Source organism: Citrus sinensis, chromosome 7 (genome assembly GCF_022201045.2).
Source record: "Citrus sinensis cultivar Valencia sweet orange chromosome 7, DVS_A1.0, whole genome shotgun sequence".
NCBI lineage: Eukaryota > Viridiplantae > Streptophyta > Magnoliopsida > Sapindales > Rutaceae > Citrus > Citrus sinensis.
In genome coordinates this window covers 12896599-12909051 of record NC_068562.1, presented here as the reverse complement: position 1 = coordinate 12909051, position 12453 = coordinate 12896599, and the positions used below count along the sequence as shown (strand labels likewise).

The 12453-nt window shown below is 32.9% G+C and overlaps 1 protein-coding gene and 1 pseudogene across 12 annotated transcripts in view; one reads left to right on the top strand and one right to left on the bottom strand.

The window, feature by feature from the left end:
- Positions 1-12453, bottom strand: part of LOC102610039 (protein REDUCED CHLOROPLAST COVERAGE 3-like) — a 144226-nt pseudogene that overhangs the window by 24168 nt on the left and 107605 nt on the right. The window lies entirely within an intron of this gene.
- LOC127903776 (receptor-like protein 15) overlaps positions 1-12453 on the top strand; it is a 91503-nt gene that overhangs the window by 34769 nt on the left and 44281 nt on the right. For 6 of the 11 annotated variants that reach the window (XM_052444720.1, XM_052444715.1, XM_052444708.1 and 3 more), the window contains one exon: positions 6477-8909. The exons of 1 other annotated variant lie outside the window; for it this stretch is intronic. In XM_052444720.1, the coding sequence (XP_052300680.1) occupies positions 6477-8656 (2180 nt within the window). In that variant the 3' untranslated portion in view covers positions 8657-8909. Of the gene's footprint in view, positions 1-4780; positions 4847-6476; positions 8910-12453 lie in introns of those variants that run through there. 4 more of the 11 variants (XM_052444714.1, XM_052444693.1, XM_052444725.1 and 1 more) reach the window with 4 other exon arrangements.

The following is a 12453-nucleotide window of genomic DNA, read 5'->3' as shown; positions in this document are numbered from 1 at the left end:
AATAGCTTTGATTCAAATGCATGAACATGAAGGGTCACAAAAGCTTCAAATAACATTTATGTGTTTGTCATTTTAGAGTACATCACACTTTTATGAGTAATTAAACTACTAAATTAAACTTATCAAACATCCAATCAAATTCTTTACAAAACATATTATTTAATAGATTAACTGATAATCCAATGTAATCCCAAATATACGGATAAATTATTTAAACTCTTTCACACAACTTTTATTTTATTAGTTACGACTATCTCCATCAAACTGTTGGAGAAAATATAGTTTGCACTCGCTTGTTTGTTGGCGTAATTCGAGAGTCAGTGAACTTTAATTTTATTTTTCACGGAGTATTAGTGAAGTTCTTTTTCTCCTGGGTCGATGTTGCAATATATATGTAATTTCAAGCTTACAAGTCTTCACTAAAAGACAAAGACTTCAAGATAGCGATGTTATAATGTATTGACAATGTTTTGTCTTTAATAACCCTCTAAAACAAAAATAAGATAATCAAGTATTTTTATTACTTGATATCTCTAAGATGTTTCATTTTCGTTAGGTTGGGTGGTTGGAAATCTTCAGCCAATCAAATTGCAAGGTCCATGATGATAAATGTTTAGTATAAATATCGAAGTTTCCTCGTTGCAAATTTTATATTAACCAATTGAAAAGTTGCTTTGCAATGGAAAGTACTTCCTTTGTCAAGTTCTCATTAATTTCACTAATATGGATTATTATTTTGATGAATGAAATGCATGGAGACAAAGCATGCTTGCAAACAGAGAGGACTGCTCTGTTGGAACTCAAGAGCTTCTTTATATCAATCAGTGATAGGGAATATGAAGACGTTATTCTTACTTCATGGGTTGATGATGGAATGCCGTCTGATTGTTGTGATGACTGGGAGGGAGTTGAGTGCAACGCCACCACACGACGGGTGATGCAACTCTCACTCAATGGGACAAGAATGTTACTATGTCACAATGATATTGGTGTAGCCGGTGACTTTGGATAAACTCATACTGGCGTACATTATGGTTTTAGCACTGCCTGGAACTATATTATTCATCAATTTTTTTTTATAACGTTAAGACATCCTCCATCTCCCACGGGTTAGTTCACAGAATACGTCAATCGAAGGTCGCCTTGTAGTGTGCGTGTTTGATTATATGATTATAATTATACGTCAATCAATGGATGTACTAATTCATGTTTATTGTGAAATATACAAGCCCCTATACACACCGGATAAATTTCTAAACATGTATAAAAAATAGTTGATTATTGATTTTCACGAATTCCAATATATCAAACACCCTATTGAATTATTAATTCCAAAGCACTTTTTTAAGTATCAATAGTGGAATAAATTATTTGACAATTTAAAAGCCAAACTTATGCCTACATTCTTTAAATTATCTCAATCAACTTTTATTTTATTAGTTGACTATCTCCATCAATTTTTGTAAAAAATAGAATTGACGACCATTTGTATGTTGGCTTAATTTGAAAGTGTTTTTCCTCATTGGTCCAGGTCCTACAAGTCTTCGTCAGTCATTATAGAGACCAAAACTAATTATCTTTATCTGTGCCCATCGAAATAAAGATTGATTTTGAATTAACATTAAGATCGATTGTCCAGTAACATTAAGATTGATTGAATCAATCTTTAAAAATCAATCAAACTTCATATTATAATAAATGTGACTTTTTTTTTTTCATAAATTCGTAATTTTTGTATAAATCGAGCTTTTATGCTCATGATTGTTGAAGCAATAGAGCGAAAAATTTGATCTTGATAGGAAATATTAATTGAGCATACATTGGGTTTCGATGGACTAATCATTCATAGGTTTTGGTGGTCACCGTGATTGGCGCTTTAACACAATGATTGAATGCTGCAATACATATGTATTTATTTATAAAATTAAGCCTATTTAAATTTCACCTCTACATATATCACACATCATATAAAATGCCATTTGAATGTAGTCCACGCTTTTATGAGTAAATTATCAAATATATATGGAAAATTACTTGATTAATTGTTGGCCATCTAATAATAATAAAAAAAATTAACAAAAATCTAATAAAATAATTTTCTAAACTCACTAAATATTTTAGAATATAAATCGTTGAATAGATTTTTTGATAATTCAGTGCAAACCCAATCATAATATTCAATAAAAGGCCAATCATACTCTTAAATTACATAAATTCTTAGTCAACTTTTATTTTATAGTATTGACCGTCGCCACTAATTGTTAGTGGAAAAAGAGTTGATGGCCACTTGTTTGTTGGCTTAATTTGAAAGTCAGTCAACTTTAATTTTCCACGTAGTTGTAATAATATATGCAAAATTTTTATTTTCCACGTAGTTGTCATTTAAATTGGACCCGTGCAGCTGTCCCAAGTTCATACGAAATTTCTGTTTTAGTCATTTCAAGTGATTGCAATAGTAATGAAGAGTGCAGACTGAGAGCAATGGAAACTTTCCTTATTAAGGATGCCCAATATCTTTGATTTTAGTACAGCTTTGATTCAAATGCATGAACACAAAGGGTCACAAGAGCTTCAAATAACATTTATGTTTTTTGTCATTTCAGACAACGCCACACTAACTAAACATATACGAAGATTTATGTTGATTAATTATTGATTTTCTAATAAATTAATTTAAACTTATCAAACATCCAATCAAATTCTTCTCAAAACACATTATTTAATAGATTGACTGATAATGCAATGGAAATCCAAACATATGGTTGAATTATTTAAATTCTCTCGGTCAACTTTTTTTTTATTAGTTATGATTATCTCCATCAAACTATTACAAAAATTTATAGTTTACAATCACTTTATCTATATTTTCCACGGGGTATTAATGAAGTGCTTACAAGTCTTCAAAGATGGCAATGTATTGGAAAGTCTTAAAAAAGTCTTCAGCCAATCAAATTGCAAGACCTACGATAAACTTTTAGTATAAATTGCTCTGCAATGGAAAGTTGCTCATTGCACATTTAATTTTAACCAAATGAAAAGTTGCTCTACAATGGAAAGTACTTCCTGTATTAAGTTCTCATTAATGTCACTAATTTGGATTATTGTATCGATGGATGAAATTCATGGATACAAAGGATGCTTGGAAACAGAGAGGACTGCTCTGTTGGAAATCAAGAGCTTCTTCATATCATTAGTCAGTGATATTGGATATGATGACAAAATTCTTCCTTCATGGGTTGGTGAGGATGATGGAATGCCGTCTGATTGTTGTGATGATTGGGAGGGAGTTATGTGCAACGCCACCACACGACGCGTGATGCAACTCTCACTCAATTATACAAAGAGATTGAATTATTATGATGGAACTTCGGCTTCGCTTCTGAATATGTCATTGTTTCATCCTTTCAAAGAATTGCAAAGGCTCGACTTACCTGGGAATGGGTTTACAGGCTTCTGTGAGAATAGAGGTCCGTATATATGTATACATTTATTTCTCGTCCATAAATATTTTGTCAGTGACTAATTAAAAATAACACTTCATATGCATTTGCAGCTTACGATAGCTTTGGGAGTTTGAAGCAGCTAAAGATCTTAAATCTTGGTTTTAATTTCTTCATCGACAGCATATTACCATATTTGAATACACTAACTTCACTTACCACTCTGAATCTTCGTTACAATAAGATTGAAGGTTCCAGAACCAAGCAAGGTATACATATACGTTTCAAGCCAGCAGATATACACGTCAGGCAACTTAATTAATTTATTAATTAAAATATATATTTATATTGTCTTGATCAAAATTAATGTTTTCTAAGCAGGATTAGCAAATTTGAGATACTTGCAAGTGTTGGATCTAAGCGGGAACCGCAATATAACTAGTGGCTCTTTAACAAGGCTAGGTAGGCTACTGAGATAACTACCAAGTTAGCACACTAATCACAACCTTCTACAATAATTTTAAAAGTAATAGTTTGCTTTTCGTTGGTATAGGATTATCTTTGACAGACCTGAAAGAATTGGATCTTGGTAGTTGTGGAATAACTACACTTCAAGGTACACGGCAACAAGTCACTACCCAAATTCCTTGTGATATTATTATGGCTTTAATTTTTACATATGTATAATGTCAAATTAAAAGCAATTTTTGACTGGAAAACTTGACAAACTTGACTATAATTGGTACACGACAAAAATTTACTTTCTAATTTCTTAGTAAAATTAAAAAATAAAATAAAATAAAATCATTTTTGAGTATATGATCAATTTAATTATATCTTAATCATCATAAGCTTTATTACTACAATTATTTAATCTAACTTTGAAATTTGTTTCTTAATCTTAATTCTTTTTTTTTTTCCAAAGATGATTAATAAAAGTTTTCTTCTTTCTTGGTGCAGGATTAGCTAAATTAAAAAGCTTGGAAACGTTGGATTTGAGTTATAATTATTATATACACAGTTCTTTAGAAGGCAATTTTTTTAATTAAACAATTTGCACAATTAATTTTCATTTAATATTTATCATATTATTTTAATTAAACAATTTAGACGAGAGTGATGTAACTATTATTGACAAAATTTATGTTTTTTTTTAATAGGATTAGCAAATTTGACAAACCTGCAAGTGTTGGATTTAAGCTTAAATCAAAATTTGACAACGCTAGGTAAGCCATTGAATCTGAGATAAGAAGCAAATTAAGAATTAATATTCTTCAAACGTGCAGATCACATACAATACCTTTAAATGTAATATTTTCATTTTTTATTAGCGCATGTAGGATTGGCAGATTTGCCAAATTTGAAAGCATTGGATCTTCATTCTTGTGGGATAACTACAATTCAAGGTATATAACAACTCACTTCCTCCAATGACAAAAATTGTTTTAGATGTTAATCAAGATGATAATATATTTGCATTTTTTAATTGCTTTAAACTAGATCAAATTTAAATTAGAAGCACTGCTTTCTATACAAAGTTTAGTACTTGACATACTCTATCACCAATTTCCGACATAACCCGCTCATTTCTTTCACTCTCTCTTAATTCTAAATCTTTTTTTACAAAAAAATCAACAATGATATTTATCTTTATTTCAATATTTATAGTTCTGAATAAATTTTTTTTTCCTTATGTTCATTAATTCTTGATGCAAGATTAGCTAAATTCAAAAGCTTGGAAGCATTGAATTTGAGTAATAGTAATATAAAAAATTCTCTAGAAACCCATATTAAACCATTTACATTGTGTTTTTATGTTGAAACATGATAAATAAGAGCCCAATATTGTTTTCTAATTGTTGTTTTCACAAAAAAAATGAAAATGCTATTTTTAAATTTATTTTTAAAATTTAAAAATGTGTTCAGTATCATTTTAAAAATAATCTCAAAAATGAGAAAACAAATATGTTTGGTAAGAATGTCTCAAAGAATTATTATTGGAATAATTTCCATAAACTTAAGATTAAGCAATGTATATTGATTATTTTAATTTTAAGAATAAATTAGGTGATCTTTCTATTTTTTTTGTTCAAAGAAAAATGATAAACCCTACATATTTGATTTAGTTAATATAAAAACATAAATATTATAATGTATATAAAAAGAAAAGATTATTGTGAGGGAAATTGATTCTTTGGGTACAAGAACAACAATAACAACAACAACAACAACAACAAGAATAATAATAATAATAATAATAATAATAATAATAATAATAATAATAATAATAATGTTGATATTATTATTATTTCAGGAGGAGGTAAAGAGAATTCTTCATTTTGGAACTTAATATTGTATTGGGAAATAAGGAAAATAAGAAAAAGTTGTTTCTCATTTCTTTTGTTAAAATGTGTAGAATGAATTTTATATTTTTTAAAAAAATTCAGAAACAATCTACCGAACACGTATCTAATATTTTCTAAATTCAAAAAATAAAAAACAGCATATAAAAACAATACCAACGCACCCAATATTTGCATTACTGATTACACAATTCCTACTTCCCAGTGACTTGTTGGTCGAAGTACTTCGACGAAATTAAATAAAGTTTAAGAAAGCAACCAATATATTATGAGTTTCTCTTTACATTATCCAACAAATTTAGAGATTAGAAAACCAATATCCAACGAAAAAGACGAAGTCAACAAACTCTTCCGCAGAAAATCATTATTTTAAACAACGAGAATTGCTGAAACGCTTATTGAATGGATTACGATGAGCAAGAATTGCTGACTGCTTTTATATTTTTATTATTATTTTCTTTTTAATTGTTAGATTAATTGAAACGCTTTTGCAATCAACATCATATTATATGAGAAATAAATTCATATCATTCTATTATTATTTATGTTGACCAAAATACTTAGACAATTTGATTTCATGTCCGTTTTATAAGTCTTATATTGGGTTTATGATTGAATATGCTATAATTAGTTTTCGTTTTATGAAATCTGAGCTTTTTATTTTCACTTTTAGGAATATGTAATTTGAAGAATCTTCTTGAGTTGGATTTAAGCTCAAATAATTTTGAGGGTCATCTTCCTCAGTGTCTCAACAACTTGACCCATCTTAAAGTTCTTGATATTTCTTACAATCAGTTAAGTGGAAACTTTCCTTCTGTCTTGACCAACCTCACATCACTTGAATATTTGGATCTCTCTTTCATCGATTTCCAAGGAACATTCTTAATAAATTCATTGGCTAATCATTCAAAGCTTGAGGTCTTGGTACTCTCGTCAGGAAACGATATGTTGCAAGTGAAAACCGAAAACTGGCTCCCCACATATCCTCTCAAGGTTCTCCAATTATCTCACTGCCACTTAAATGTCAATAGTAGTTTTCTTTTACACCAACACCACTTAAAATTCCTTGATCTCTCTCACAATCAGTTGGTTGGCAATTTCCCAACTTGGTTGTTGCAAAACAACACAGGATTAGAAGTTTTGATTTTGTGGAATAACTCATTCTCGGGAATTCTTCCGCGACTTCCCAATGCCAAATACGACAAGCTTCGTCATCTAGATATTTCCACTAACAATTTTTCTGGTAAGCTACCAGAGAATTTGGGTATTGTCTTTCAGAAATTGATATATTTGGATGTGTCAAAAAATAGTTTTGAAGGTAATATTCCTTATTCAATCAGTGAGATGAAAGAGCTAATTACTTTGGATTTGTCTAGAAATAATTTTTCAGGAGAATTACCTCGATCTATATTCTCTAGTTGCCTCTCCTTAGAAACGTTGGACCTATCAAATAACAATTTCTATGGCCAACTTTTTCCCAATTTTATGAACTTGACTCATTTGAGTTCATTACGTTTGAACAACAATCATTTCAGTGGGAAAATGGCAGATGGTTTGTTGAGCTCCACTTTGCTGGATGTATTAGATGTATCCAACAACAAGTTATCCGGCGATATTCCCCACTGGATTGGCAACTTCTCAGTCCTTTGGCTTCTTTTAATGTCAGAAAATTATTTGCAAGGTAGTATTCCGGTCCAGCTCGGCAATCTTGAAAGTCTTGAGTTTATAGACATCTCCGAAAATGGTTTGTCTGTGTCCATGGTATCTCTCTCCAATCTTTCATCAGTGAAGCACATTTATCTGCATAACAATGCAATTAATGGGTTAATTCCAATTGCATTGCTTAGAAGCTCTACATTATTGACTCTCGATTTGAGGGACAATAAATTTTTTGGTAGGATTCCTCATCAGATCAATGAGCTTTCGAATTTGCATTTTCTTCTTTTGAGAGGGAATTCTCTACAAGGACGTATTCCTAATCAGTTGTGCCAATTAAGAAAATTAGGTATCATGGATCTTTCACATAACAGACTTAATGGGCCGATACCTTCATGCCTGGGTAACATCTCATTCGGGAGGGAAGCGATTGATGATGGTTCATTTGAATATGAATTTGCTATGTCTAATCGTGATTCCGCTTCTACTTACTACAATTCCACTCTTCATCTGCTGCCGCCAGGTGAACTACATGGTGGACTAGATCAACCAGTAGGTGTAGAATTTGTGACAAAGTATAGATATGAATTTTTCATTGGTCTCAATCTCGACGACATGGCTGGACTGGATTTGTCGAGCAATGAGTTCAGTGGAGAAATTCCATGGGAAATTGGGCATCTTCAACATATTCGTGCACTTAATCTGTCCAATAATTTACTATCAGGCACTATACCAGAGAGCTTCTCCAATCTGAAAATGATAGAGAGCCTGGACCTTTCCCGCAACAAATTAAGTGGCCGAATTCCTCAACTAACTGAGCTCAACTTTTTATCAAACTTCAACGTGTCATACAACAATTTGTCCGGCCCAATCCCGGACAAAGAGCAGTTTGCCACCTTTGATGACAGCAGTTATAAAGGTAATTCGGCTCTTTGTGGCTCAATGATAAAGAGGAAATGCAGCAGCGCGTTGGCACCACCAGCGACACCTACAGGAGGAGGAGAAGATGAAGGCGATTCTGTGATTGACATGGTGGCATTAAGATGGAGTTTTGGAGCATCCTATGTGTCAGTGATTTTGGGTTTACTTGCAGCACTTTGGATAAACTCGTACTGGCGCAGACTGTGGTTCTATTTCATTGATAGATGTATTGACACATGCTACTATTGGCTTTTCAAATATGTTTTCCATCGGTGACTGTGCTTACTAGCACATACCGTTCTGCCGTGTATAACTTATCGTGCTTTGTTATGTCTCCATTGGCTTTTCTCCAAACAGCTATGCATCCATTAGGATTAAACTTACGGCTTCTTCTTCAGTTTCTGTTGATTGCAAATTTAAATTGAATAAGGAATTTTGCCTACCATCTCAGTTGTAATATCATCAGTGCAGCAACTTCAGCTGCAAATGTAAGCTATCTATCAGTGGGTCAATTCAACTCCATTCCGAACGTATTGTTCACACGCACCAACCAAATACCAAATAATTTGAGGCATAACTACAAATCTCAGTCTAAAACATTAAAATCCATTATAGAACAACATCACAGATCTCTTGATGAGGAAAATCGCCCAATTAATTTATCATCATTTATTGATCAAAACAAAATCTCTTAACAAAACAAGAAACCGATTTGTACAAATATTATATTAGAACATCCAGAGAGGATATCTAAAATGATACAATCAAGTATTGATTAAAACTTGCTCCAAACTTTAACCATCTCTACAACGGTAACATTCACTAACAAATTTTTCGAATAAAATTGGGAGAAACAGGACGGCACCTTTGCATTTTATTGCTTTGCTCTCTCTTTTAACGAACAGAAGCACAGATGGATTGATGATTGTACATCTCAGTTACCCCATTTGTGATCTGCTGTCGGTTTCTTCTCCGTTTTCTGACAACTATAAATCCTTCACCATCCCCACTTTTTTGGTTTTCCTCTTTGGGTTTTTGCTGTTCTTGATCATTGGACTGAGATGCCAAGTTTGTTTTGCCCTTTTCATTTCCATAAAGGATCTTTATGATAGCACTATCATTTGCAATTGCATCTGAAGAATTTTCTGAATACCCAATCTTCTTTTCGTAGCCTGAAGAATGACTTGGAGCATCCATATTATGCTGGACTGACTTTACAATGAAGCTAAGTAGTATCTGTCTTGCCAGCTCTGACTTCTCCGCCTCTGTACTGCTCTTTCTTGAGGTATTATCCTCGCCTTGAATACTGGACATTTTGTCAAGTTTCTCATCGTCTGCCTCACTTGTGTCATTTGAAGAGTTCGACTCATTTGAAACAGTTGAATGTGCATATCCAGGATTTATTTGCCAACCTCTCATTGGCACAAACTCGGGTGCATGCGGGTTCATGATTCTTGAAGGCCCCAACAGGTTTCTTTCCATAATGGAAGAGTGGTATTTTGGAAATCCATGTTTCATAATGTAAGAATAATTATTTCTATAATAGAGAGGCGACCTTGGCCCACAAGGAACTCTAGCAGCAGCCGAAGGTACAGCAGGTTCTGCAAGCATACCTTGACTAGTTCTCGGATCATAAATACTCGTGGCTGCTACAGAGTGTAGCAGATGAGTCATGGAGACAGCTCCTGGGTTGAATGGTTCAGCTGTGGCAGAAAGCTTACTCCCATTTGTTTCCATGGGCTTTTCCTCATTAGAAGAAGAAGGAACTTCCCCGGTATCTGCAGCAGTAGTTTCAGATTGAGTTACACTTCCACGAGTTTCTTGAGACTGACCATCAACTGGCGCATCTTCAACGGGAGAGAAATGGTTATTCAACTCCGCCTTTGATGTCTCAGGAGCATTACTGCACATCTGTGTTTCAGTTTTTTCTTCAATTTCTTCATCAGGTTTCTCTGGTAATGGCTTTAGAACCGTACCTGGTGGTGCCACAGCTACTTCTTTGTAAGACAGCGACTTGGAAGCCATGGCAGTAAGGTTTGGTGGACTTGCATAAACTTCGGAGACAGAAGCTTTTGCCTGCAATTTACTTGAATCCTTCTTGCCTGTTAACTCAGTGGTGGTGGTCCTTGAAGCTTTTTCCCGTGCTGGAGATACAATTTCCCGTCTATTGCCTTTTTCTCTAAGATTTGAATGTTCACAACCATTGACATTTAGCTTTGTAAGAACAGGTCGCCTCCGGTTGAGCTTCCGAACAGCAGCATTTCCTGACCTACCTTTTGGATTGGCTTCTTGCCACCCCTCATCAGAATTTGTTTCTTCCACAAACTCACCTGAAATTGCCGGTCCATATCTAGTAATATCATCATTCTCCTCTGGCTCTTCAGGTTGAACACTGTCTTCTATTACTTCCTCGGTCTTGCTTTCCACTATAGTCATACTCTTTTTCAATCCATCATGGGGCAGTGCATCTTCCACCATCATATCATGATGTGCTCGATGAATCTTTTCCCTAATCTGCATTACCTGAAAAAATAAAAAAAATAAAAATAAACAAAACCTTTTTAACTTGTATGCATATAAAATGTCAAAAATTGAGCAAATAGAAATAGTTCATTTTAAGTTACAATCATCTTGTAATTTTACAGTAGCAAAATTTATTACAACAAATCCGGACATAACATGAGGCAGAATTCAGTGGAACATAATGGGAATTTGATATGTACATGCCTGAAATGTTGAAAAAAACACTCAGTGAGAAATTATGCTAATATATACTATGTTAAACTAATGAAATTCTTCGGCCTTTTGAATCATGGAATTCTCAAAAAAAAATAATCATAGCAAAATACTTTACTAGTGTCTTAAATTGTCAACCAGGTAATACTTCAAATTAGCACATAATAATCCTGTCTATCTAATATGTAGTATTATTTGGTTCTCCAAGGCCTACAAAATGGGGAGAAAAAAAAAAAAGGGCAAAACTCCAACTGCCAAATCGAAAAATGTTTTTCTAGAATCAATAAAAACAACCATTAAATAACAGTAGAATGGAAGAACTCCATCTACTAGCCAAAATGATAGATCTGTCATATCCATCCATTGCACTTCAAATTAATGGTTTCTTCCCACTCTGTTCAAGATTACGGGGGAAAACAAAAACTATCACTCGTTCTGCTCATCATCTCTGAATTTCCAAAGAACTAGCAGCTTGACCAAGCAACCCTCCATCATTGCCTACTAACTATCAGCTGGCCCAATCTATGGCCATCAATAGATCAGAAACTTCTGAAGTTTCAATCATGTCTGCGATCTGTATAAGCATGTTAGATTTCTTTTTGTTGGGCAGGGGATTCTATGCTGGAAATGGATGTTATAATTGGTGCCTTCAGAGTTCACTCAGAAAAGTAGAACTATTATCCTGCTGATATATAGTTGCATTTTGCATGGCCAACAAGTTTACTCGTGTCATCAGCAAATCCAAAACTATATGCAGCCAGCAGAGTGTACTCTAAAATACCAAATCCTAACTACAATTAGTTTAAGAATCCATTCAGATGACATCACAAGAAAAAAGGAACAGAGAACAGCAGCAGGCTTAATGCTTCATTTGACATAGCTTTTCAAATAGATCTTATCTGAGTAGAGCTTTTGTTAGTAAAGATTTTATAAGTAAAGTTTTTACCCAAAAAATTTGTGTTGTTTGGTTGTCAATAAGAGCTTTTATTAAAAATTATAAAATTACTTTAATAAGTAAATTTTTTAAAGTTATGTTTTGGAAAGAATAAAATAAGATTGTCAAATAAGTAGAAAATATTTTAGATATTTTAAGATTTAAAAAAAACTTTTTAACCTCTACTCTCAAAAGCACAAAATTCGAGCTTTTGGTAGTAGAGGCAAAATAACTTATTTAATTTTCAAGAGCTCTACGAAAAAAACAATTAAACAAAAAAAAAAAAATTGATAACAGCTTATGGGATTAAATAAAAATTTATGACTATTAGATAAGTCATACTAAACAGGCACTAAGTATATACTACCTTTGCACGTCGTTGTTTCCTATGTGCTTCGCTTCT